Source organism: Camelina sativa, chromosome 7, assembly GCF_030686135.1.
Source record: "Camelina sativa cultivar CO46 ecotype springtype chromosome 7, ASM3068613v1".
NCBI lineage: Eukaryota > Viridiplantae > Streptophyta > Magnoliopsida > Brassicales > Brassicaceae > Camelina > Camelina sativa.
Window position 1 is genome coordinate 21,425,222 of NC_141886.1, and position 24,965 is coordinate 21,450,186.

General features: G+C 37.2%; 6 protein-coding genes across 6 annotated transcripts; 4 read left to right on the forward strand and 2 right to left on the reverse strand.

The window, feature by feature from the left end:
- Positions 1-1,063: 1,063 nt before the first annotated feature.
- Positions 1,064-1,534, forward strand: LOC147941547 (uncharacterized). Its single transcript, XM_087458561.1, has one exon. It carries the CDS (start codon positions 1,064-1,066, stop codon positions 1,532-1,534), a length of 471 nt encoding a protein of 156 aa, XP_087314687.1.
- A 1,081-nt stretch (positions 1,535-2,615) lies between these two features.
- On the forward strand, positions 2,616-4,097 carry LOC104753702 (uncharacterized). Its single transcript, XM_019237778.2, has 2 exons — positions 2,616-2,805; positions 2,947-4,097. The coding sequence occupies exons 1-2, from the start codon at positions 2,616-2,618 to the stop codon at positions 4,095-4,097; spliced, it is 1,341 nt and encodes a 446-aa protein (XP_019093323.2).
- Positions 4,098-10,791: 6,694 nt separating this feature from the next.
- On the forward strand, positions 10,792-15,184 carry LOC104750714 (phosphate transporter PHO1 homolog 1-like). The gene is made up of 12 exons (XM_010472556.3): positions 10,792-11,440; positions 11,528-11,831; positions 11,973-12,412; positions 12,496-12,567; positions 12,734-12,863; positions 13,170-13,293; positions 13,404-13,653; positions 13,747-13,896; positions 14,015-14,167; positions 14,262-14,540; positions 14,655-14,791; positions 14,891-15,184. Exons 1-12 carry the CDS (start codon positions 11,216-11,218, stop codon positions 14,979-14,981), a joined length of 2,355 nt encoding a protein of 784 aa, XP_010470858.1. The 5' UTR covers positions 10,792-11,215; the 3' UTR covers positions 14,982-15,184.
- Positions 15,185-15,585: 401 nt separating this feature from the next.
- On the forward strand, positions 15,586-16,626 carry LOC104750716 (uncharacterized). The gene is made up of 4 exons (XM_010472558.3): positions 15,586-15,811; positions 15,928-16,051; positions 16,142-16,276; positions 16,390-16,626. Exons 1-4 carry the CDS (start codon positions 15,651-15,653, stop codon positions 16,492-16,494), a joined length of 525 nt encoding a protein of 174 aa, XP_010470860.1. The 5' UTR covers positions 15,586-15,650; the 3' UTR covers positions 16,495-16,626.
- Positions 16,583-17,735, reverse strand: LOC104750715 (lysine-rich arabinogalactan protein 19). The gene is made up of 2 exons (XM_010472557.3): positions 16,892-17,735; positions 16,583-16,795 (listed from the first exon to the last, which is right to left on the reverse strand). Exons 1-2 carry the CDS (start codon positions 17,573-17,575, stop codon positions 16,700-16,702), a joined length of 780 nt encoding a protein of 259 aa, XP_010470859.1. The 5' UTR covers positions 17,576-17,735; the 3' UTR covers positions 16,583-16,699.
- Positions 17,736-17,908: 173 nt separating this feature from the next.
- Positions 17,909-22,663, reverse strand: LOC104750717 (tRNA(adenine(34)) deaminase, chloroplastic-like). The gene is made up of 4 exons (XM_087459093.1): positions 18,968-22,663; positions 18,799-18,886; positions 18,441-18,568; positions 17,909-18,371 (listed from the first exon to the last, which is right to left on the reverse strand). The coding sequence occupies exons 1-4, from the start codon at positions 22,429-22,431 to the stop codon at positions 18,107-18,109; spliced, it is 3,945 nt and encodes a 1,314-aa protein (XP_087315219.1). The 5' UTR covers positions 22,432-22,663; the 3' UTR covers positions 17,909-18,106.
- Positions 22,664-24,965: the final 2,302 nt, after the last annotated feature.

Consider the following 24,965-nt stretch of genomic DNA (forward strand, 5'->3'; position numbering starts at 1 on the left):
GTAAGACTGGGGCTGGAACGCCTCAAGGAACCATATTCCCAGCTATGGTTAAGAAGAAGGTGGATTTTCACAATCCACCGTCTCCTCTTCTTTAAAACTACTAAGCTGGAACTGTTGTGGGCTGAGGAACCCTATAACAGTTCAGCGCCTCCGTGAGTTTCAGTCAAAGATCTCACTGGAGGTTCTGTTCCTCATGGAGACGAAGAACCCAGATGAAAAAGTCTTAAGCTCCTTATCTTGGATGAATTATCCTTCCCATCTTTTGATCCCACCCCACAGCCCTGGGGGAGGAGGTTTAGCCCTATTCTGGAAACACGAAGTGAATTTATCAATTCTGATAAGCTGCAAAAACTATATTGATACAAAAATAGTTTTTGAAGCGAAGAGCTTCTTTACTACCTTTGTGTATGGAGAACCAGATCGTTTGAGGCGTAAAGAAATATGGGGGAAACTAACTACCTTGGGCCGAACGAGAGAGGAGCCCTGGTTCTTAACAGGCAATTTTAACGATATCATTGATGCCTCTGAAAAACAAGGAGGACCTCCCCCGCCATGTGGGAACCTTTGTAAATATCTGTTCCTTTATGTCAGAATGTGACCTGTTTGACTTACGCCACTCTGGAAATTTCCTGTCATGGAGGGGAAAGAGGAATGATCAGTTTGTATTCTATCGCCTAGATAGAGCTATGTCAAATGGAGCATGGGCGGAAACCTTTCCCTATAGTCGCAGTGAATACTTGCGCTTTGAAGGCTCTGACCACCGACCTTTGCTCACCCAACTGGACCTAACAAAAAAGAAGAAGAGGGGAATCTTTAGATATGACAGACGCCTAAAAGAGAATGAGGAAATCAAATCCATCATAAAGGAAATCTGGTCAAAAAATGCTCACGAGGAGGTTGAGGAGAAGCTGAAGCTTTGCAGAAGTGCAATCTCCAAGTGGACAAAGGAAAAGTAAAAAACAGCCGCGTCTTGACTAAAAACCTCAAAGATCAGCTGGACGCAGCTTTGTCGAACCCAACTCCCATCCAGGAAAACATCTCCAAAATTAACAAAGAGTTGCTAATGGCCTACAAAGCAGAGGAAGAATATTGGAAACAAAGAAGCAGACAACTCTGGTTATCTTTAGGAGATAAGAATACTGGATATTTTCACTCAATAACTAGAGGAAGGTTGGCTGTTAATAAGTTCTCGGTCTTGGAGGACAAGGATGGAAATACCGTTTATGAGGAGAATAAGATACTTGATGTGATTACCTCTTATTTTGATGATCTTTTCACATCCCAAGATAGCTTCCGGCTGGAAACAGTGAGGGAAGCCATTAAACCATGCATCTATGAGGACATGAACCTCTCTCTCACGGCCCTACCAACTGACATGGAAATAAAGACTGCATGCTTCTCCATCCATGCAGAAAAAGCACCGGGACCAGATGGTTTCTCGGATAGTTTCTTCCATTCAAACTGGGACACAGTGGAGCCAAATATTATCCTTGAAGTCCAGAACTTCTTCTCGTCAGGGTGCCTGCAAAAGTAGATTAATGAAACAAACATTAGGCTCATACCCAAAGTTAAAAAGCCCCCAGAAGTTGGCTGAGTATCGCCCTATAGCCCTGTGTTCAGTGTTCTACAATATTATTTCAAAGGTGCTATCTAGGAGACTCAAACCAATCCTCCAGAATGTAATCTCCGAAAACCAATCAGCATTGGTCTCTAAGAGAGCAATCACTGACAATGTCCTCATTACTCATGAGATCCTACACTACTTAAAAACCTCGGATGCAAAGAAATGCTGCTATATGGCAGTAAAGACAGACATGGAGAAGGCATATGACCACATTGAATGGGATTTTATCAAAGTAGTCATGGAAAGAATGGGCTTTCATGGGATGTGGATACAATGGATCATGCAATGTGTGATCACGGTTTCCTATTCCTATTTACTAAATGGCTCTGCTCAAGGTTTAGTTTTTCCTCAGAGAGGAATCAGACAAGGGGATCCACTATCCATGTATCTGTTCATCATGTGTGGTGAGGTCTTATCTCGCCTCTGCTTAAATGCACAGAAAGAGAATAAACTACCTGGGATCCGTGTTGCGCTTGGTTGCCCCAGGATAAATCATCTCCTCTTCGCTGATGACACTATGTTCTTCTGCAGATCAGATGAAAAGAGTTGCAAACTTCTGATGAACATCTTGAGAAAATATGAATTGGCTGAGGGTTAGTTGATTAATAAAGGAAAATTTGCAGTTACCTTCTCGTCAAAGACCTCTGAAGCTATGAAGATCCAGGCCCAACAATCCTTAGGAATCCAAAGAGCTGGTGGTCTTGGTAAATACTTAGGCCTCCCTGAAATGTTTGGCAGGAAAAAGAAAGATCACTTCAACTTCATAATTGATAGAATACGTCAAAAGGCAGTAAGTTGGTCTGCAAAACGCTTATCTGTTGCCGGGAAGACTACAATGCTGAAATCGGTCCTCTCAGCCATGTCAACATACACCATGTCATGCTTCAAACTTCCGATGTCCCTGTGCAAACGAATCCAATCAGCTCTAACTCGTTTCTGGTGGGACACCTCTGCAGAGAAAAGGAAAATGTCCTAGATTGCTTGGGATAAAATGACAAAGACAAAAAGAGATGGAGGGTTAGGCTTTAAGGATATCACCTATTTCAATGATGCTCTCCTCGCTAAAGTGAGTTGGCGTATTCTTACCAAACCCGACTGTCTACTGGCTAAAACCCTCCTGGGCAAATATTGCAAGACCAACTCTTTCTTGGAATGTACTGTCTCGTCTTCCGCTTCTCATGGTTAGCGCGGCATTTGCATTGGAAAAGATCTTCTGAAATCTCATCTAGGCAAAGCAATAGGTTCAGGATCGACAACGTCGGTTTGGTATGATCTGTGGATTTCCTTATCTACACCAATCACACCGTTTGGACCTCCTGCAGAACAAAATCAATACATGAAGGTGGAAGAACTTATCTGCCCAATATCTAAAACATGGGATGTGCCAAAGATAAGATCCATCTTACCATACTACGAAGATAAGATAACCATCTTGCGACCAAGCGAGCTAGGAGCCTCTGATCAATATATCTGGCTCCTCACAAAGTCTGGAGAATACTCAGCTAAGACAAGATATCATGCGGCCACAGATAGGGACAAACCAAATCTCCCAGTCCACAACCCAAATTTCAACTGGAACAAAAATATTTGGAACCTTCATTGCCCACCAAAAGTCTGTTTCCTAGTCTGGAAAGCCATGAGAAATGCCCTCCCGACTGGCCAAAATCTGAGAATTAGAGGCATAAATCCATCTGCTACTTGCCCACACTGTAATGCTGACGAGTCCGTCTTCCACTTACTGTTTCACTGCCCTTATGCTTTAGAAGTCTGGCGGTCAGCTCCGTTCAAAACTCCACCACACGCAGAACTCTTCACAAATACACAACAGGGAATTGAGGGAATCAACAAACTAACCTGTCTCCCACCCTATGGGATAGGATTAGGGAACCTTGCACCCTGGATCTTGTGGATGCTTTGGTACTCGAGAAATAAGAAGAATTTTGAGAACCGCCTTTTCTCCTGCTCGGAAGTCATAACCCTCGGCATTGTGGCAGCTAGAGAGTGGCTTGCAGCTCAACACCAAATACCAGTATCAAAATCATCAGACCAGATCCGGACAACTCCAGATATCCGCTTGGATACCATCCAATGTTTCTCTGACGCTTCATGGCGCGAGGAAACGAAGGAAGCTGGATTTGGCTGGATCTTCGTTGACAGATCTCAATCATCAAAAATCAAGGCCATATCTGTAGCCACGAAGGTCGCATCTGCTCTACTCCTTGCCATCTACCAAGCTCTTGATATCGGTTTCAAGAGAGTCTCTTTCGCATCTGATTCACTACAGTTGATCAAAGCGCTCAATATGGAGGCTTCTTTCAAGGAGTTTCATGGGATTCACCACGACATCCTCAATCTATCTCTAAGTTTCGATTCTGTATCTTTCATTTTCGTACCAAGGAAGGAGAATATGGAAGCTGATGCGTTAGCTAAATCAACTTTAATATCCCCACCTACTGTACCGTTTCCTTATTAATGAAAACCAATTCCGGTTCGTGACAAAAAAAAAAAAAAAAAATTGATCACCAGCTTTTTACTTTTTATCTCAACACTTGACAATCAATCTTATGAGATAAGATAGTAAATTATGCAATTACTTTCTTAGGAATTGTAGTCACTAAATGTGTCGATGTAGTTGCAGTTTTATCTCTCAATTTGCAACATATCTTTATACTAAAGTTAATAGCTAGCAACTCTTGCATCATAAGAGTAACGTAAAACAATCATAAAATATATTATATTTTTTTTCTTTTTCTTTTTTTGATAAAAAGATGTCTAGCCGCATGCACTTATATCTTAAGTATCATCACAAAGCCACTGCATTTTACGATGGATTTAAAGCTAAACAAACGTTTCTATGCGTTAGAGACTTATTTTACGACTACATGTTAGCTATTTAATCTGTAACATAATAGTTGTAACGGGTGTTTCTTCAATGTATGATGTACGTGACTAGAAGCGAAACGAATGTATTTATAATGTAAATAGTATAATTTGATGAGAAAAACATATATATGAATGAAATTAGATGTACAAAAAGGTTTTACAAACAGAATTATCCTCGGCATTATACTAAAAAGATAAGGCATAATCTTCACATAGTATTCTAAACCAAATAAATTATACAAGATAAGATGAAAAAGTATATATTCATATTCTGGATCCATTTCGTTATAAAATGTTTGAGTTTTTTTGTTTAAAAAACTATTAACTGATTCTTCTTCTTGTCCTATAGCAATTTAGATTCACGTGTCTTTATAATCAAGAACATTCGGATTTCGGAGAAAGACATGATCCAATTTTTTTTCCTCCTAAATTGACAAAACAGTTTTCATAAAATTCATTTGTTATCATACATTTGTCCAAACAAAAAATAGAAAAAAAAACTATCAATATGGTTATGAAAACTTAATTTAAGTTCAGCATGTACTCACATTTTTACTCTATATATATATACTTCGTTTTTTAATATTCTATACTACATAATTTAATAAAATTGTAGTATATATATATACTATGTGGAATTTCTTTTAAATAACATTTGAGAAATATATAAAGTACTAGAGAGATTCTTTAGATCAATTTTAGCTGAACCAAGTGTTGCTTTGATGAAAGGCTAAGTGTAATAATGTATATGGATATACTTCTTTTCCGATTTATTTGAAACAGACGTGCAACTAATTAAGATTCACATGCATTAAAATATTATACAAATCAACCCCAAATCAAAAGAAAATTCTTAGTTCTACATCTCTAAGAATGGTAAATTAGGAGGGATGCTTCATCAAGAGAATAATATCAAACTTTCAATTGCAATATTAAATTGACAACATCTTTCTCTAGGTAAGATCACAATAGCGATGCAGCTTCCATTATATACAATTCAACTATAATTATGTTGCATATTATTAAATATAAATACTAAATATATATACGAAAAATTGGCAGGCAAAACATATGAAGACTTTATGGACAATACATGTATTTTCAATTAAAAAAAAAAGAATAATAGATATATACATGCATGACATAATGAATAGTATCTTGAACAATGTCCAAACACATGGAATTAGTTCAAGTAGAAATACATCACAATCGTAAAATACCTCCAAAATAACCTTTTTCTCTGGGAGGATCGTGTGTGTGTATACACATATATTCTCTTCTCAACGATTCGAAGATAATTTGATTCTAAACACATAGGCATGTAAGAATTCGAATCAAGACACATGCAAAGGGAGACTAATTCATTAATCCATCGCTGCCTAAATTGAAGCATATGCTTCCACATATACTAAGTAAGTTAGCCATCGTTGTTACTCTTTTTAAATGTAAACAATTCAATCTAGCAGTGTATACATCCACGTTGACAAAAGTTAAATAAAGGACTCTGCGACATACACGTACTTTCGTGAAGGTGGCTACCTAAATAAGTATATTGAGTGTATATATATTTATATGTTATATACTTTAACTAGACTTCGATAAATTACCGTGCAAACTGCAAAGGGCATATGCCTTACGCCTTTTAGGTTAAAATACATTATTTATATCAAAATATTAGCTTCGTTGATTCGGACTCCCAAATATTATCTTCCATACATTAAAATTATTGCAGTGACTACCACAACATTTTAGTTCAAAAACTTATAGCTGGTTGATCAATCTATAACTTGAACAAAAATGACCATATTTCTAATTAACATTCAAAACCAAAAACAAATGACCATATATAGAACTTCGATGTGGATATGAGTTGGCTATACATTTTACTTACGACATTTGACTTTAATTGAAATTCTGAATATTATTAAAAAGATTATTAAAGGTAAAGATTATATAAATTGTTAACAAATAATTTACACACACACATATATATATATATATATATATATATATATATATATATATATATATATATTTATACAAATTCATTAATTATAGTGTATATATACGGTAATTACAGACTTACAGTACCTTTCTTTCATATTTAACTTTGATGGTTAATATCTCATCAACAAAATAGAAGTTCTCTAATTATCTTAATCGAAGATCAAGGAGCATATAACATTTATATAGAGAGGCTCGACGTACGGGTATATTCCCTATACTATATAGTCTAGAGTTCGGCCCTATATTTTTCTTACGACATCAAAGAGAGTGTGTACTACTAAAGGATGGTATCTTATTCTTACAAGATGGATTTTATTAGGTTTAGCTGTAGTCTCTCACATGATTTAGAATTTTATGATTTGATTAACTTATTTATATTTTATTTTTTGGATAAAATATTAACCGACTGTTCTATCTCCTAGATTCATTAATTTGCCACCACTACTAGATATATCCACTCCTTTTCGACAAAACCTAAAAAATTGTTGGATTATTCTTTTATGCGAATGGGAAAAACTGAGACAAAATATCTCTTAGCTAGTGATCTGTAGGCCAAATCATAAACTCTTATGATTTATTCTGGAATAGTGAATGGATCATTGGACAAAACGGAGGACCCATAGATCTGGAGTATGCCGCAAAACACATGAGACCCATGGAAAAGTGTGGTTACAAAGTGGTATCGTGGTCGCATATCCAAAGAATAGTATTGAGCGCTCAAACGGTCAAGGTAACAACTAAGGACTAAAGACAAAGATACATTTAGTAATTTACCAAAAAAAAAAAAGAAGAAGATACATTTAGTATCGATCGGTCGTGTTTTTCTCTACTGTGTGGTTTTTGTCTCTATATATATTAGTTTGTGACACTTTTACTACCACATTGATACATTTGGCAAATTTAGTTTCGATTACAATTATGAATTTATTTCATAGTTTGTTCACGACTGTGTAGCTGTTGCAAATATTTAGCGATCCCGATAGTCTTATATCCATCGCAGTTTAACCAAATGATGTCGTCGTAATTTATTTCATATATTTAGTTTATAATATTTTTTGAGTTTCAAAATAGTCAGTCAGTTGCGAAATAGCCATACAGATGGTAGCTATGGTTCGAATTATGACAACGGGAATTTTTTTTTTTTTTTTTTTGATAGATCCGATCGGCTGTCCGGTCAGCTTTGGGGGGAACGCACGAAAGTGCTATTATGTGGACTCGTCGCCAACACCTAGATGTTAGGCTACCATACTGCCTAACCCAAGTTTGGAATGCTTTCCGACTAATGCCCAGGGGTAATCAGACCGCCTGCATTTCTGATTACCAGGTAAACCAAGTGGGCTAAGGCCCACCTGACAGACTTCCCAACAAAGTGTTGATAACAGCAACAGAGGAGGATCGAACTTGGGTATGGGAGTTTCACCCTTTCCCCACGCTGGTCCTACCACTCGCCCACTACTTCTTGGGCTGACAACGGAAGGTAGGACCAGCGTGGGGAAAGGGTGAAACTCCCATACCCAAGTTCGATCCTCCTCTGTTGTTGTTATCAACACTTTGTTGGGAAGTCTTTCAGGTGGGCCTTAGCCCACTTGGTTTACCTGTTAATCAGAAATGCAGGCGGCATGATTATCCCCGGGCATTAGTCAGAAAGCATTCCAAACTTGGGTTAGATAGTGTGGTAGTCCAATATCTAGGTGTTGGCGACGAGTCCACATGGTAGCACTTTGGTGCGTTCTCCTCAAGGCTGACCCGACAGCCAATCGGATCTATCAAAAAAAAAAAAATCCCGTTGTCATAATTCGAACCATAGCTACAATCTGTATGGCTATTTCGCAACTGGACCCATAGATCTGGAGTATGCCACTCATAGTCATTGCAAATTTAAGGTGTAATTTAGTGTTGGTAGAATCGCAAAAGGTGTATCTTTTGAGTGTCCAATCTTCATAAATATTTTATGCCCCCCAACATAAAATTGGTCTCTTTGATCATTTACCGACTGATCAGTTGGATATGTATATTATCGTTTCTTTGAACGAAAAAAGTAAAATTTTATATATTCATCTGGACGACCGATGAAAGAATTGACATTGGCCCTCACATAACATTCATACCAAAATAAAAATAAAAAAAAAAACTGAAAAGAGAATATATTTAAATTTAAATAAGAGTTATGTAATATGTAAAGTAAAAAAAAACGAAATTAAAGTATGATATCTGTTGCCAATAAAAATATATGTATTTATGTGAAGCTGAACAAAACTGTGGAACCGATGTTTCCGAAGTGGTGGATAGCTATGATAAGCACATAGACACAAATAAATGCGGTTCGATTCAGACCATCATCTACTTCTCGTCTCATTGGTTTTTATTTGTTTTATTAGCCTACGAATTCTTGTTCTTTTATTTTTAATATTTTGTGTTCCTTACTTTTTTCTTGGAAATATTTCTTTTCATCTCAATTAGAGTCTTTAATTCTGGTCCCCAACCTGCCATGTTACTCTATATATATATATATAGAGAGAGAGAGAGTGAAAATGTGAGTACATGCTGAACTTAAAATGTTACTGCCATGTTTCAAAACCAAATTAGAAATTGTTTTAGATCACTATACTAAACCAATCTGACAGTGCCAATCCGATACATATAAGGGCCAAAAATTATAATTTAAAAACAATGTAATAGATTATGAAAATAATAAAAATTAAAATGATTTCTGACACATTATAAATAATTCAATTTTACAACAATTAATAAAAGAAATCATCAATCCATTGAAAAAAGAATGTTGAACATATATATAATAAACTAATTATTTTCAGGGACTAGTTTTGAACTCGAGCAAGACAATACTTGACCAGTTGACATCTTTAGTTACGTAAATTATTTATATTTTGTCAATATTAAACTAAATGTTACCTTTTTCGTTGGAAAAAAAAGGAAAAGAAGAAGAAGCTTTTTTTTTTTCTTATTTTCTTGTGCAAAAGAAGAAGAAGCTAATAAGCTCCATGAAATATGGACTTTCCGTAATTGGAAGGCCGCCATATGTTGGCTTCGTTTGTATTTTCCTTTTATTGACCCCTTCGTTTCTCTTATAAAACAAGTAAATTAGGCAAAAGGTAAAGAGGCATTAGTAGTGAAGTATATATTAAATTCATTATCCGGGACATCTTCTAGGCCTATACCATACATTATTCAAAAAATTTATCTTCCTTATCTACAAAATATATTAGTAGTACATGGAATATAATATATAGTGTGTGCACATTCAATGCCATCCATCCGAATGGCTGCCCTCAAAACGTACTTCAACCGCGTGCATAAAGCTTCTTGAGCATCCTGTGCTTTGTAAAATTTGCTTCCCTAAAATATCAGGCAGAAAATATTTCATGAAATTTTTTTACTAAGATCAGCAAGACAAAACTATGTAGGATTATTCCATCAAAATATGGCATCTAAGCCCAACTTAAAAAAAAAAATTACAATGTGTCATCAAAAATGGAAAAGAAATAAATATTAGATTGAAGTGTTTGTTCCCTTAATTAGCTGTACACAAGTCTCATACTATTTGTATTAGCTCATATACATGTACTATTAAGTCTCATAATATTTGTATCTAATTCTATAACTGTAGGTTGAGCCGATTTTATTGAAAATATTACTTATAATTTTACTATACAACATACAAAATCGGCTCAACTAATTCTCATAATATACTTATTTGCTCAACTAATTCTATACTATAGTTGTTTCATCCAAAAACATTACCAAGTTTGAGATGTTGTTTAAAATCTACTGATACAAATACAATTCTATTTTCCTTAATTAATGCTGTGACATATCGTCGCCACTAAAAATCTAGCACTAGACAAAAAGGAAAAGCTTGTTGTCAAAATGATTGCATATTTGCATTGTATTTGTTTTTGTATTTCTGGAAGTAGATTTTAAAGAACATTAATCCATGTTCTGATTGGCTATAACCAACACTACCTGACTGCTATAACATGGTTTGGCAGCATCTGCAGTTGTAATATGAAACTATTCTATCGGAATTTTGATTGGTAGCTCTTTCTTCTTTTATTTGATTCTTTAAGATTTCTATGTTTTCAAAATTTTCATTATCCTCCGGAAAGATGTAGTGGAAATCGAGCTGGTCCAATCCGTGTATACCTTTTGTGACTCTAGGCACCTAATTTCCTTGGTCCATTTTTTTCCACACAAAAATATTAACCAAATTACAATCTACTTACTATTTCTGGTCTCCCCTTGGCAATACCTAAATTACCCTCTTTGGCTCATATAGTTCATTGTACAAGCTTCACTCTTGGATGAAACATTCTGAGTGGTGAGAGAGGCATATGAAGCTTGGCGGCCGAAGGAGGATCGGTGAATGTATTCCAGGCGAGAATCAGAGGGTCCCACTCGAGACAAGATTTACCTCCCTAAAAAGCACAAGTGGAAAAAGCATAGGATAAATTTAGTACATGAAGTTGGGTTTCAAGAAGGATATTTGAGAATGTGCTTTGTGAGGCATCATCAGTAGAAGCAAGCAAGCCGGTCAAATATATTCTTCTTTTTTTTTCTTTTGCCTTTTCTTTGGTCACTATAAAACAAATCTCAGCTTCCTCTCTTGGCCTACACTCACAAAACAAACACTCTCTTCTTCATTTCATATTTTGAGTTAACGGACTTAAAAGAGAAGAAGCTATGGTGAAGTTTACAAAGCAATTCGAGGGGCAGCTCGTTCCGGAATGGAAAGACGCCTTCGTCGATTACTCCCAGCTGAAGAAAGACCTCAAGAAAATCCATATGTTAAACAGTAGAGTTGAGAAGAAGCACACTGAAACTTCACTCATTAAAACCATTAAGTCCTCTTTAGGAAAGCTTTCTCTTTTCGGTAACAAGGAGCGAGAACGATCTAGTACCATCCAAGTACTAATACTAACCTTTTGTGACTTTTATTGATCAAACCTTAATAGGTTCGTTGTGTTATAATGACTTTGATGCTTTCTGAAATAGGTTCATAAGAAGCTTGCTTCTTCTGGAAGTAACAATGACGTGTATGAGACGGAACTTCTCGAGAAGATCGCTGATGATACTGATGCTGCAAAAGAGTTCTTCGCGTGTCTAGACACCCAGCTTAACAAAGTGAATCAATTCTACAAAACAAAGGAGAAAGAGTTCTTGGAAAGAGGAGAGTGTCTGAAGAAGCAAATGGAGATACTCATTGAGCTCAAAGAAGCTTTCAAACAAAAGCACGCCAATGGAGAGTCTACTCAAGAATCAAGAGAAGACGATTCCATATCATGCACCATCTCTTGCGGTAAATAAGAAGATATTATTTTAAAAGACCTGCATTATTTAATAAAGTAGACCTTTAAACACACAAAAAGAAAAAGCTCTTTTTATGTTATTTAATCTCAAAAATCACTGGTTAAATTAATTTGCTCTGTTTTGGATACAGAGGGAGACTCTGTTAGGAACAGAACGGAGCAAATGCAAGTTGAGGGATCTTGCTTAGAGGAATTGGAGAATAATGGAGCAGAAGCATTGGAGTCTCCAAGATCAGAAGAACCGATCAAAATCAACAACGAGGACTCGAAGCTGACAACGGGTTCTGGTCGAGTATTCAGCTGTCAAGGGAAGAATGTCAAGATAAAGATTCCATTGACCAATCCTTCTCGTACATTCTCAGCCATCAGTTACTTGATAAACCACTCCTCATCGAAAAAATACAGTCCAGATGGAGGAAATAAGCTGCAAATCAGCAAGAAAAAACTAAGCCACGCTGAGAAGATGATAAAAGGAGCTTTGACAGAACTCTTCAAAGGGTTAAACTATCTCAAAACTTACAGAAACTTGAACATGTTAGCCTTCATGAACATTCTCAAAAAGTTCGATAAGGTAACCCTCAAATCAATATATGATTCTTTCAATTTTTGTTTTTTTATTTTATTTTAGTTGAGACCAATCCTCTTATGTTTTAGGTAACTGGAAAACAAGTCCTTCCAATCTATCTCAAAGTTGTGGAAAGTTCTTATTTCAACAGTTCAGACAAGGTAACTAAGAAAAAAATCTACTGTCTCCTTTGTTGTAAAAGTTTGCTTAAGCGGAAAATCGAAACCTACACTATTGTCTTGTCACTTTATTATTTTGGTTTTGTAATAATATGAAGAAAAAAAAAAGTTAACCAACATAGCTTGTCATAATCTTGGGACATAACAGGTGATAAATCTATCTGACGAAGTTGAGGGATGGTTCATCAAGCACTTCGCTGGAGAAAATCGTAGAAAGGCGATGAAATATCTGAAACCGCACCACCGTAAAGAGTCTCACTCTGTCACCTTCTTCATTGGTGAGATTTGTTTTTTACTTTTTTTGCTTTTTACTGTTTAAAAATATTTACCTGTTTATATGTTGTGACATTATTATTTTGCACTTGCTAAACACAAAATCTTTTTCAGACTAACAAAATAAAAAATGCCTTTGGACCCATACACATTAGGATTCCACAATGTAACCTTTTAATCTTTGAGTTCTCGGTGGACAACTAAGAGCGTCATGTTGTGTTATACTCTCTGTTGCATATCATTATCTTGTCTGCTAAAGAATCTTTTGGAGATTATAATAAAATCTATCTTTGTTGGATCTCTATATTCAGGTCTTTTCACTGGTTGCTTTGTTGCGCTTCTTGCTGGCTACATCATTGTGGCTCATCTAACTGGAATGTATAGACAACACTCTGAGAACACTTTCTACATGGAAACTGCATATCCTGTGCTTAGGCGAGTGATCTAATTAAAAGCTTATAAAACCTTATTATGGATTAATAGAAGAAATAATTTAGCCAATGGAAGCTAATGCTAGTTAATCTTCGTTTCATGTGTTTCTACAGCATGTTTGGGCTCTTGTTTCTACACTTGTTCTTATACGGCTGCAACATATTTTTTTGGCGAAAAGCGAGGATAAACTATAGTTTCATCTTCGAACTTGGGTCCCAAAATGAGCTCAAGTACAGAGATGTTTTCTTGATATGTACCGCTTCAATGTCTGCCATAGCTGGTGTCATGTTTGTTCATCTATCACTTCTTGCCAAAGGTTACTCCTTTAGACAAGTACAAGTGATCCCTGGCCTTCTTTTACTGGTAATTAACAACCACTAGTCACTCACTCTTCATCATATGTGTTTTCTTTTTCTTTAATTTGTAACCTAAATCTGTTTACTATTTTTTTTGCAGGCCTTCTTGTTAATACTGATTTGTCCCTTGAACATTTTCTATAAATCAAGCCGTTACCGGCTTATATCAGTCATTAGAAACATAGTTTTTTCGCCCCTTTACAAAGTCGTGATGCTCGATTTCTTCATGGCTGATCAGCTTTGTAGCCAGGTAATATACCTTGAATCACATTTCAATAGACTGAAACAGAGTTGAGAAAAATATAGTCTTTACCATAAACCTGAATCAAAATCTGATCTTTGAACATCGATTTAATCTTATCTTGCAGGTACCGATGTTAAGGAACCTAGAATACTTCGCCTGCTACTATATAACTGGTAGCTACGCAACACAGGACTATGGGTACTGTATGAGAGTCAAATACTACAGAGATCTCGCCTATGCAGTTTCCTTCCTACCATACTACTGGAGAGCAATGCAGGTATACAATAAACATCATTCCTTCTTCCACAAGTTTCTGTTTCTTCTTTCCCAAGTTAGAAGAAAATACTTACAGAAAGTATTCTGAAACACAGTGTGCAAGAAGGTGGTTTGATGAAGGTGAAACGAGCCACCTAGTGAACCTAGGGAAGTACGTGTCAGCGATGTTAGCCGCTGGAACCAAAGTGGCTTACGAGAAGGAAAGGAGCATCGGTTGGCTCTGCCTTGTGGTGGCTATGTCAAGTGTAGCTACAGTTTACCAATTGTATTGGGACTATGTAAAAGATTGGGGTTTACTTCAACACAATTCCAACAACCCTTGGCTTAGGAACCAACTCATGCTTCGCCAAAAATCCATTTACTACTTCTCTATGGTACAAATCCAAATCTTTTTATCACCAAATACACACATAAATCTCAACAAAAGATTTGAAAATGGAACTTGTTCTCATACTTAAGCTCCGCCATTGTCTCTGATTCTTTTGTAGGTTCTAAATCTTGTTCTGAGGTTGGCATGGTTACAAACAGTTTTGCACTCAAGTTTTGAGCATGTAGATTACCGAGTAACAGGATTGTTCTTGGCTGCTCTTGAAGTCATTAGGAGAGGACAATGGAACTTTTACCGGTAAAAATTAATCTCCATATTTAAGGATCTTTTTTTGGAATCAGATTCAGGATATATATATAGTGATGCTTGTGTGGACAAAAAACAAAACATATGCAGATTGGAGAATGAGCATCTAAATAATGCAGGCAAGTTTAGAGCTGTAAAGACAGTGCCACTTCCTTTTAGAGAAGTCGACGAAGAAGACTGACCTCTGATCTGATCTGATCTGATCGATCATCATTGTTAACTTTGTCAGAACAATATGAGAAGAAGGGGAAGAGAAGGATTTGTTCTTTCTTGATCAACCATATTTTGTGATCAACGATCAAGACTCTTCAAACTACCCTTATTATTATTATTCTTGTCCAAAAATTATTGTAACTAAAGAATCTCCCCCCCTTTGTTTTCTCATTGTGCATCCCCATGTAATTGTAGAAAAAAGAAAAAAAAAAAAAAAAAAAAAAACAAGAAATAAAGAGTTCTATCTTAATTTCTTAACCAAAAAAAAAACATGCTACAATGATAGTCCATTTTATTAATTTGAGTCATTGGTAGACATGATAATAGACAATATATTGAAAAAAAAAACTCAACTAAATAAAAAAAATCGTATACATCAATTTTTTTCACAGCAATGTATCTGATTTCTACTTGGATTTACTAATTTACCAAATAGACTTCAAAATTATTTGGAGAATTAGTTCATCTACAAAAATTTTGAGCTATAAGAAATTTTTATTATTATTATACACGTGACTGTATCTGAGACGTTGAAATCAACGGTAGAGATGTTTCCGTGGTAAAGCTACCATTTTTACTAGGTTAAGTTGGGATCAACAGAACAGAGTCAGAACTCAGAACAGAACAGACGGAGAACATGGCGAATACTACCGCCCGTTTGTCACCGGTTTTGGCTCCAATCTATTCTCCGGTAAGTGGTAACACAAAGCCAATCAGTGTACGGTTCTCAGCTTCTTTCTACAAGCCGTCTCTTCCGTTGTTCAAGCAGCAAAACCCTATATCGACGACTCTACACAGGTCCCAAAGCTTTAATTCTCTTCTTCTCCATCCCGTTTCCTCTAATGGGTCTGATCTCATTTTCTATTCCCTTCTCGTAATCCTCTGAAATTCGAATCCTTTTGCTGTTTCTACAGAGCTGCTCGTGTGATAGAGGTGGTAGCAGCACCCAAGCAAAGGAATCGATCATTCTCTGTTTTTGGGTCTCTTACTGATGATTCTAAGTTAAACCCAGAAGAGGAATCAGAGGATTCCGCAGAGGTATATCAATCAAATTGGGTCTCTTGATGTCGTTTGTGTCTATGTGTCTTTCTCGCTGAAACTTTGGTTCTTCTTGTTGTCGTTATGCAGGGACAGGTTGCTTCTGTAGACACTAAACTACCGAGAAGAAGTTTGCAAGTGGAGTTTACTTGCGATTCATGTGGAGAAAGAACTAAGCGGCTTATCAATCGACATGCTTATGAACGTGGCCTTGTGTTTGTTCAGGTGTGTCTCTGATTCTGCTTCCCAATTTGTGCACACCACATGTTTGCTTAATTTTCCAAGAGAGATGCTTTGCTTTGGTTGGTTAATTGCTTTTATTATTTCTTTTTTGGCAGTGTGCAGGATGTCTTCAGCATCATAAACTGGTTGACAATCTTGGTGCCATTGTTGAGTACGACTTCCGTGAAACCTCCAAGGATTTGGGTACTGATCAAGTTTGATATACGCTACATCGAGTGTTGAATCAACTTTTTTTATTCATTTTTCTCAGATATATTCGTTTAGGTATGATATAAGAACTAGAAGCTATTTTCGACAAAGAATACAAAAGAATATATTATTTTTTGAATCAATGTGTTGGTATACATGGGGAAAAATGTAGCTGCTCTGGTTGATACATTTGTGATATCATGAGAGATAAGAAAGTTAGGCTGTCATAGCCAGTAGACAGAGAATTCCCAGTGCAGTATTGACCCACATTCCTACTCTTCCTTTTAGCTGATTCAAGGCATTTCCTCCATTCTGTAAACCAGAATTTAAAGAAGGTTATAATCATATCACAGAAGCATGGCAGTGATAGTTAACCTTTAAGATTGTTTTTGAGTAAGAAATTGTTACCGTGTCTGGCGTTGGTGCTGGAGCTGTGTCTTGGGAATCTGTTACAACTGGAGGAGATGGAGGGCTCGGGGGAGTTGGTGCTGGAGCTGGGGCATGGTGATGCCTTTTGTGTTTGTGCTTTCTCTTGTGCTTGGCAGGAGCCGGTGCTGGGGTTGGTGGTAAACTTATTGGTGTAGGCGCTTGTGCTGGAGGTGATGAAGCTGGTGCTGGTGGTGGTGAAGCTGGTGCTGGAGGTGGAGATGCTGGTGCCGGTGGTGGTGAAGCTGGTGCCGGTGGGGGAGAAGCCGGAGCTGGAGGTGGTGACACAGGTGGTGGTGAGACGGATGGAGCTGAAACGGGTGGGCTTTGGGGTGGCTGTGGTGGCGGAATTGTGGGGCTGCTTACTGGTGCAACTTTTGGAGCCGGTGATGAAATTGGAGTAACTGCTGGCGGTGGCGTAACCGGAGATGCTGGTGGCTTAGTAGCTGGAACGGGTGGAGCAGCGGTGGTTGGAGGCGGAGTAGTGGTAGTTGGAGCCGGAGTAGTAGTGGTTGGAGGCGTAGCAGCTGTGGTTGGAGGAGTAGCAGCGGGTGTTGCAGGCGGAGATGTTGCCGGTGATGCGGCAGGTCCTTGTGCATTGACACTAATGAGAGAGATGAGAACAGAAGCTAAAAGAAGAGACCAAATTACTGAATTTGAATTCATTGTGTTGAGATGGAAGTTGCAGGGAACAATTGGCGAAGTTAATGTGCATATAAACAACTGTGGGATGTTGAGATTTCTTAAAGTAAATGAAAAAGTTTGGTGCAACGATGAGTTAGGTGGTTTAAGAAATCAAGTCTTCATCGGAATGCTACGTTACTTCTAATCTCGTGCCATTAATACGTACTTATCATATAACTGTCGCCAATAATAATCAGCTTTTTTAATAAAACGTGTTAATCATCAACTAAATGGGACCGATGCTTCCCTTGGACCTATAAAATTGGTAAAGAGTCTAGATCACTATCAAGAGAGGTTTGGTTATAAAACCTTGGAAGGCAAAACATCATGAGTTCATATAGAAATTTTTGCAAAACGTTACAATCAATGGGATTACAATGAACCAACCTAGTTTTCAGGTTTTAACAAATGACAACGTTTCATGGACACAAAATATACAATTTTGAACAAATCAGACGCAAAACTTGTACATACAGAAATGAACACCGAGGCATTGGATTTGGAGGTAAGCTTCTACAGACAGAAAAAGGGTAAGACTTGATGCATCTTGTTGAGGAGTTTGGAAGGATGAAGATGATGATGATGATCTGTAGGAGCGGGTGGATCTGAGTTCTTGTCTTTCTTCTTTCTCCTCAGCTGGAAAAACTGCTGCATTGTCTGAGCACATTCTGATTCGAGAACTCCGCGCCGGATTGTCATCTTAGGATGGAATGGATGAACTGGAGGCGGTGGCTTTTCTGAATTCTCTGATCCATTTTCTTCGCCTCCAGGGAAAAGCCTGAAACCATAATTTGTTCAATGATTTTGACTCTGCAACAACGTTTCCAGTTTCAGAAGTTATTGTTACCTGATCCAGCTGCCATCTGCTCCGAGAAGCTTATTAGGAGCACCCCACACAAGAGTGTTCACCCTTGCTTGAAGTATTGCTCCCGCACACATTGGGCACGGTTCTAGTGTTACATAGAGCGTTGTATCCTGTTGGAAGAATAAGCAAGTTATACTGTAAATAATTTCACTACCGCATCTATCAATACACATTATCAAACACTGACTATTTTGATCATTTTTTTCTAACTTCCCCAAAAATTAACCATCAGCACGCCTTAACTAATATCTGTTGTTATGCTCATATACTAGTTCTGCTATTCCAATGTAACAGGAATTAATATATGACCATGAGGTTTCAGAGTGAGAGAGAAGATTACCGCGAGCCTCCATGAACGAAGTACTTTGGAACCCTCTCGAATGCAAATCATTTCTGCATGGGCGGTTGAATCCCGAAGCTCCTCTACTCTGAAACACAAAACTATGGTTTAGGTGAATCCAGCTGGAGAATATAAGAGTGAAAAAAGGTTTAACGAAAACTAAACTTACAGGTTAAAACCCCGAGCAATGATTTTCCCATCATGCACAAGCACAGCCCCAACAGGTACCTCCCATGTATCAGCAGCCTTCTTAGCTTCTACTAACGCTTCCCTCATGAATATCTCATCAACTGTTCGCCTTTCAGCTTCTACTCTATATGCTTCTTCCCACTCCTCAAAACTATCCCTCACGACCTGTTTGTTCCTCTGAAGTTTCTTTTGTGTGGACGAAGAGTCTGTCGGTATGGAACCTGTTTCTTCCTGGGACTTCGCACTCAGAGGTTGTTGTTGTCCCACCTGCTCTCTTAAGCTGCTACTGCCAGATACCATGCTGGGACAGGATTCTGAAGGTTCCTTTACAACAGTAGACCTTAGGCTTTGACCAGGCAATGGCAACGGCTTTTGACCTGCATCCATTTCAGGAACACGAGCCTGGTAGCGTCTTCCTTCTCCCACAGTAACATTTTGATCGCTAGTTACCTTGGTTGGACTAGATTCTGATGGTTCCTTGATAGCAGGAGATCTTATCAGGTTTCGACTAGGTAGTTTCTTTGGCACCCCTGTTGAAGCAGTTTCGGAAAGACGGAACTCAAAGTTTCTGCCTTCTTCTTCATCAACGCGAACAATTTGATCACCAGATGTGGAAGCCATGAGATTGGATACAGAGCCACCTTCTAATATTGTGGAAGATGGTGACAATACTACACCTTCGTGCCGTCCAGATCGCTGCTTCAGTTTTGTAGTGCCAGCAGATTCAAATTGGCCTCTAGGAGAAGTTTGACCAACCTCCAACTGATGTAGGGAATGAGCTTCTTGAGGCAAAACCCTATCCCCTTTGTTATCATCACTGCTTCCTTCATGCTCACGTCCAGAAAACCATGTTGCACTGCTAACTGACTCATTCGGTGAATTCTTTCCGGCAGGCTTTGCACTCGATTCAGAGCTTCCAGCTCGGGAGCCCCACCGAAGCCGAGCAATATCGGCGATAACATTCCACAAGGACCTACCATTTCTTTTGAAAGCAGCATTTCCGTCGGCTGCATTGCCTTCCGTGGCTCCTGGTTGAGGGGTTCCCTGAGTAGAATCTGTGACCCATAATTCATCTGATGGTCCCTTTGCTCCTGAACCAGATGATCGCCTTGAGTCCCGCCTCTTCAACTGATTGCTTTCAACTCTTTGCTCCCCAGTCTCCGGATATGATACTTCATGCTTGGCCTTTTTCAAAAACTCCCCAACAAACTTCTCTGATGACTGTTCTAACCGATGTGCAGAACCCAGAGCATCTTCGTGTGTTGTAACTCTCATCGGTTCTCCAGCATATTGACTAGTAGCAAGAGCTCCTGCTCTTGAGTATTCAAAAGCTGTGGGATCACCACTTTCTGAAGTTTCATGGGAAATTTCTTGAATTGAAACTCCACCAGTTCCATAACTTTTCCCTGAACCTCTGCTTACCAGCTGAGAAGGAGGAGGAATCAGTGTTGTTTGAGATCCTTTCCTCTCCGCTGAAACCAGAACTACCAGATGCAATTTATTTCCCGAGACCAAAGTCAAAGATGATTGTGAACTTGGGGCCTCTTCAGCTAGCTTTTCCTGAGAACTTGGATCCCATAAGGCCATTTCATCTTCTTTTGTCGAGTTAGCATGATCAAGCCTAGAGTCTTTCCAAGCACCGCTTTTTTCGACGTTGCTGTCCGACTGCAAAATCGTAGTACTTTCTTGACCAATTAACCTCTTCTCAGATTTTCTCTGAATTTCTGTATACCTTAGAGTATCACTAGTATGAGATATAGAAACAGAAGTTCTGTCAGATTGCGTCCTTTGCAAGGGATTATGTTCAATAAGATCATCTTGCTGCTTCCTTTCTGATTGCAAACCAGAAACCAAGCCAGCATGTACCTCTTGGTTTCTAATCTGTTCTTCGCTTTGCAAGACATATGTATTTCTTATGTCCATGTCATGAACTTTTGAACTTTCAGAAAAGCGTTCAGTAGTCCTTCTCATATCAGCTTGCTTAGATATCCTTTCTTCCACTAGAGGTTGCTGATAATTTGTACCCTCTGGAAAATTTTGGAGCACATTTATACCTTCCTCTTGGGTCTGTCTATTTTTGGCTCTTCTCCGCATTTCAGATACTCTTTCCTCACTGCTATAACGAGCCTCTGATCTTTCCTTCAGTAGCTGCTGAGAACTCTCAATGTTTTCGCTTCCAGAGTCATTACGAATTGAGTGAACTCCGTAGTCCTCTCTTTCACCAAGAAGCTTTTGGGTTTGGGAATTGGTCTCTGCATCGTTGACATGGATCTCATGAATCTCTGTATCTTCTTCATAATTTCCTGTCGATTCAGACGCTCTATTACTAGTTTGACTAAACTTCTTACCTCTTCTCTGGTTCAAAATCACTGCCTGATTTGAATTTTCACGTTCCTCAAAAACCTGCTTACGGTAGCTTGAACCCACTCTGTTGGAGCTCTCATCTTTCTTTCTCCTCGAATGCATCTGAGAGGATTCCTTCCTAGATTTTAATTCAACAACTTTCTTTCCTGAACTTCTCACGTTTTCTCGATGAATTGCCCCATCTTCCTCCTGATCTTCAGTATCACTCTCGAACTCCCCAGAAGAAGCAAGGGAATAATACGATGAACAACTCGAACTCTTTGTCCTTATTGGTCGAACTTCTCTTTCTTCATTCCTTTTTTTACTTTTCCCAATGGATTCAACACTGACCAATTTATTAGAACCACGCCGAGACTCACTCTCCAGTTGAGAACTTTTCTTTCTACTCCCACAATGTTCACAATCATCTCTTTCATCTAACTTCACATCTTCCTTAATCCCATTTCGCCTACCAAACCCCTCAGGTCTCTCTAACCTTTCCTGCTTGTTTTTCCGAGTAACTCTCCCATCACCATAACTATCTCTAACCTTTCTGACATTTCCCACTTTCTTACTCTCTTCAACTCTACTAACTAAGTTCCACTTCCTCTCCTCATCTATCAACTCCTCACATAAAAACGAAACCATAGCTTCTACATCATCATCTGGACAACTTCTACCATCACAACATTCATTAGATTCTACCAAACCCTTAAGCCTAAAGCTCCGATTTTTACTTCGTCTACCATCACAAGAAGCATAAACCTCACAACCCACAAGTCTATTCCCACAAACAAGCAACCTCCTTTGAAACGAAGGCCACTGGATAAGCGTAGATTGCCTAATCCCATAAAGCACAAATCCAGGGTTTAACGATACCTTAGGCTTAACATATGAACGACAAGAAGAAGAAGAAGAAGAAGAAGAAGAAGAAGAAGATGGTGTTACACAGCAGCAGCAACATCTCCTTGACGAAGTAGATGAAGATTGTAAGAATCGGTAACTTTCAGATCTCTCAGGGAGGAGCAAAGAGCAGTACTCTTGGCGATTTCTACTCCGAATCGGCCATTGGAGTGAGTTGGTGTATGTATTGTTGAACATTGTTGTTGAACAGAAGAGGTACCCCCTCGTTTTAAGCAGCTATTGAAATTTCATTTCGAAATGAAGGAGACCATTGTTGTGTTGTGTTGTGTGTGGTTGGTTTCTTCGATGAGATTTACATCGGAGATGATGAATATATGAAATTGTTTGTGTGTGGGATTTTGCAGATGAAGAAGACGACAAGAGCGAGTCTATGTATGATTCTAAATAACCAGTCCGGTTCGACTGAGTTGGTTTAACTGAATTGACCAAGTATAATTAATTTGGAAAACTCTCTCGGGTTCTTATTGGGCCTGTTTCATTTATTGGGCTTTCTCTAACATAAAGATAAGTAAGCGTTATATATAGTAAGAAACATTATGTTTTTTTTTTTAATCTAACATTAAGGAATTTCAAACATTACGGATCCCATAATTTTTTTGACCTTTTTTCCTTCAAGGACACACATTTCATTTTCAATACTTTAAATGAAAAAGAAAGAGAGAAATTATTTCGAAGATGACATCCAAACAATAATTTTTTTCAGCATAGCTTATGTTGGTGGCAAGACAAATATATATATATATATATATATATGTATATATATATCATATTTTACTCTTTATAATAACTATTCGTTTGGTCATAAAGAAACAGTAAAGTATATTGCTCTATTTTTCATAATTTCAAAATATATGAATGATTCGTTTGATGTGTGAAACCTAATAAAAGAATAGTTTAACATGCACAATTATTATAGGTTAATTAATCTGAAATTCTAAATTCAATGTAAAATTCTTTCTTTTTAGTTTTTAATATGTAATTTATTCATCTCAACCTTATTTTCAAATATTATACAGATATTTTTTAAACATATTTTATAAAATATAGAATTCTCCGGATACCAAACAAAACGATGATTGGTACGTAAAATATCTCGTATACTTTAACGCCGTTTATTGAGCCAATAGGTGATATAATGTTGAAGAGAAACAATGTTTGACTTTTAGTAGTTATCAAACAAAAATAAAATAAAAAATGTTTGACTGTTAGTTACATAAACTGTAATCTAGCTTAGTGCTAGCTTTCTCCCCTTTTCTTTAATTTATGTATTATATATTAGGGCTCCTTGTATCACTATTTTATTATCTATATAAGAAATGCCTTTATAAAAAATTAGATTAGGACCCGCCCATATTTAGACTATTAATCATGTTTTCTTTGAATGTTTTCGCTTGTGTGAAGTTTGAGATTTATCTTCGACTCTGGTCTCGTCAAAGAGTTTTATATATGAGTCAGTGTAATCAAATTTGGATTTTGTTTTCTGGAAAGATATCTCTCAAAAAGGTGATTCTGATCAACTTCTTCAATTACAATGAATTTTATAGGCAATCTAGAAAGCCATAAACAAAAAAGTTTTTCAAGGTTTAGAGATTGAGGCTCTCTCATTTAGGATGGGCGATAAGTTAGCCTGGGAAGAGGCTCTCTCTTTTATGGTGGTTATGTCAGCTCCATCTCCGTCTTCGCATGTCAATGTTTTTCACCTCGTGTCTAAGACGGAGCCTCTCCCCTTACATTTGGAGTTAGAAGAGTTGTTGTGGGCCACTCTGGTGCAGTCCAAGATTCTCCGTCTTTCTCCAACCTGCTCGATGAGTTTAACTTGCTGGAGTCCTTCCCACTATTCTTCATCTCATGGATCCCGCTGCGGCAAATACGAAGGCGAAGTATCTTGCATGTGCTTCGCGTTCTCTTATCTCTGAAGTTTCTTTTGTAAACTCCTTCCCTCCGGCTTAGGCAACTAACCGAGAAATTTCCTTTTAATTTATTGTTTTGTTGACAAAAAAAGTATATAGATACACTTTTAGTTAAAGAAAATAGTTGTAGAAGAGTTCAAAGTTATTAAAATAAAATGAAATTTAACAAAGAATATATATTTAATTCTTTTCGTAAGTAAAAACAATATATAAAAGTAAAGAGATAAACTTTAGTTATAGAAAATAGTTGTTTTTTTTTTGCTATAATACACTAATGTATATCCATTTAATATACTATCTACATTACCACTAAAAATGTATTTGTACACACAAACATATTTTACTTGTAAAATATACTCTTTAGTCTTTACTACAACCAACAAATTTTATTTATGAACACATTAAATAACCTATTTTATATCTCTTTATTTTAATATTTTTATAGGTACAAAAACACATACGTTAATCTTACGTACTCATATCTTATATATGTTACAATAACAGTCTTTTTAAATAAATTATTTGATTGGTGAAAAAAATATGAGACGATTTATTATTATTTTTCTACTTCAACAATCTTTTTCTTTTTGTGAAGGTGAGTATTTACATTTTTTTAAAAACAGTAATTAATTGTATAATTTTTCATAATCATTTATTTATCTTATAAAAAAAAATAATCATTTTTCTTGTAAAATTAGCAACTTAAAATTAAAATAAGTAAATAATATTATAATTTCGAATTTCTATTTATTAGATTTTCTTTTCTCTATTTTACTTTTATATAATTTTTTTTTATGGTAG

What these genes read in the sequence shown, in the direction of transcription:
- LOC147941547 (XM_087458561.1), top strand. Translation starts at nt 1,064, where the DNA reads ATGGCCTACAAAGCAGAGGAAGAATATTGGAAACAAAGAAGCAGACAA.
- LOC104753702 (XM_019237778.2), top strand. Translation starts at nt 2,616, where the DNA reads ATGACAAAGACAAAAAGAGATGGAGGGTTAGGCTTTAAGGATATCACC. An exon ending in CTCGTCTTCCGCTTCTCATG is followed by an intron (nt 2,806 to 2,946) that starts GTTAGCGCGGCA and finishes GACCTCCTGCAG; the next exon opens with AACAAAATCAATACATGAAG.
- LOC104750714 (XM_010472556.3), top strand. Translation starts at nt 11,216, where the DNA reads ATGGTGAAGTTTACAAAGCAATTCGAGGGGCAGCTCGTTCCGGAATGG. An exon ending in ATTTCAACAGTTCAGACAAG is followed by an intron (nt 12,568 to 12,733) that starts GTAACTAAGAAA and finishes GGGACATAACAG; the next exon opens with GTGATAAATCTATCTGACGA. An exon ending in CTCTGTCACCTTCTTCATTG is followed by an intron (nt 12,864 to 13,169) that starts GTGAGATTTGTT and finishes CTCTATATTCAG; the next exon opens with GTCTTTTCACTGGTTGCTTT.
- LOC104750716 (XM_010472558.3), top strand. Translation starts at nt 15,651, where the DNA reads ATGGCGAATACTACCGCCCGTTTGTCACCGGTTTTGGCTCCAATCTAT. An exon ending in AATCAGAGGATTCCGCAGAG is followed by an intron (nt 16,052 to 16,141) that starts GTATATCAATCA and finishes GTCGTTATGCAG; the next exon opens with GGACAGGTTGCTTCTGTAGA. An exon ending in GTGGCCTTGTGTTTGTTCAG is followed by an intron (nt 16,277 to 16,389) that starts GTGTGTCTCTGA and finishes CTTTTTTGGCAG; the next exon opens with TGTGCAGGATGTCTTCAGCA.
- LOC104750715 (XM_010472557.3), bottom strand. Translation starts at nt 17,575, where the DNA reads ATGAATTCAAATTCAGTAATTTGGTCTCTTCTTTTAGCTTCTGTTCTC. An exon ending in CAGCACCAACGCCAGACACG is followed by an intron (nt 16,796 to 16,891) that starts GTAACAATTTCT and finishes TCTGGTTTACAG; the next exon opens with AATGGAGGAAATGCCTTGAA.
- LOC104750717 (XM_087459093.1), bottom strand. Translation starts at nt 22,431, where the DNA reads ATGTTCAACAATACATACACCAACTCACTCCAATGGCCGATTCGGAGT. An exon ending in ATTGCTCGGGGTTTTAACCT is followed by an intron (nt 18,887 to 18,967) that starts GTAAGTTTAGTT and finishes TTTGTGTTTCAG; the next exon opens with AGTAGAGGAGCTTCGGGATT. An exon ending in TTCGTTCATGGAGGCTCGCG is followed by an intron (nt 18,569 to 18,798) that starts GTAATCTTCTCT and finishes TTCTTCCAACAG; the next exon opens with GATACAACGCTCTATGTAAC.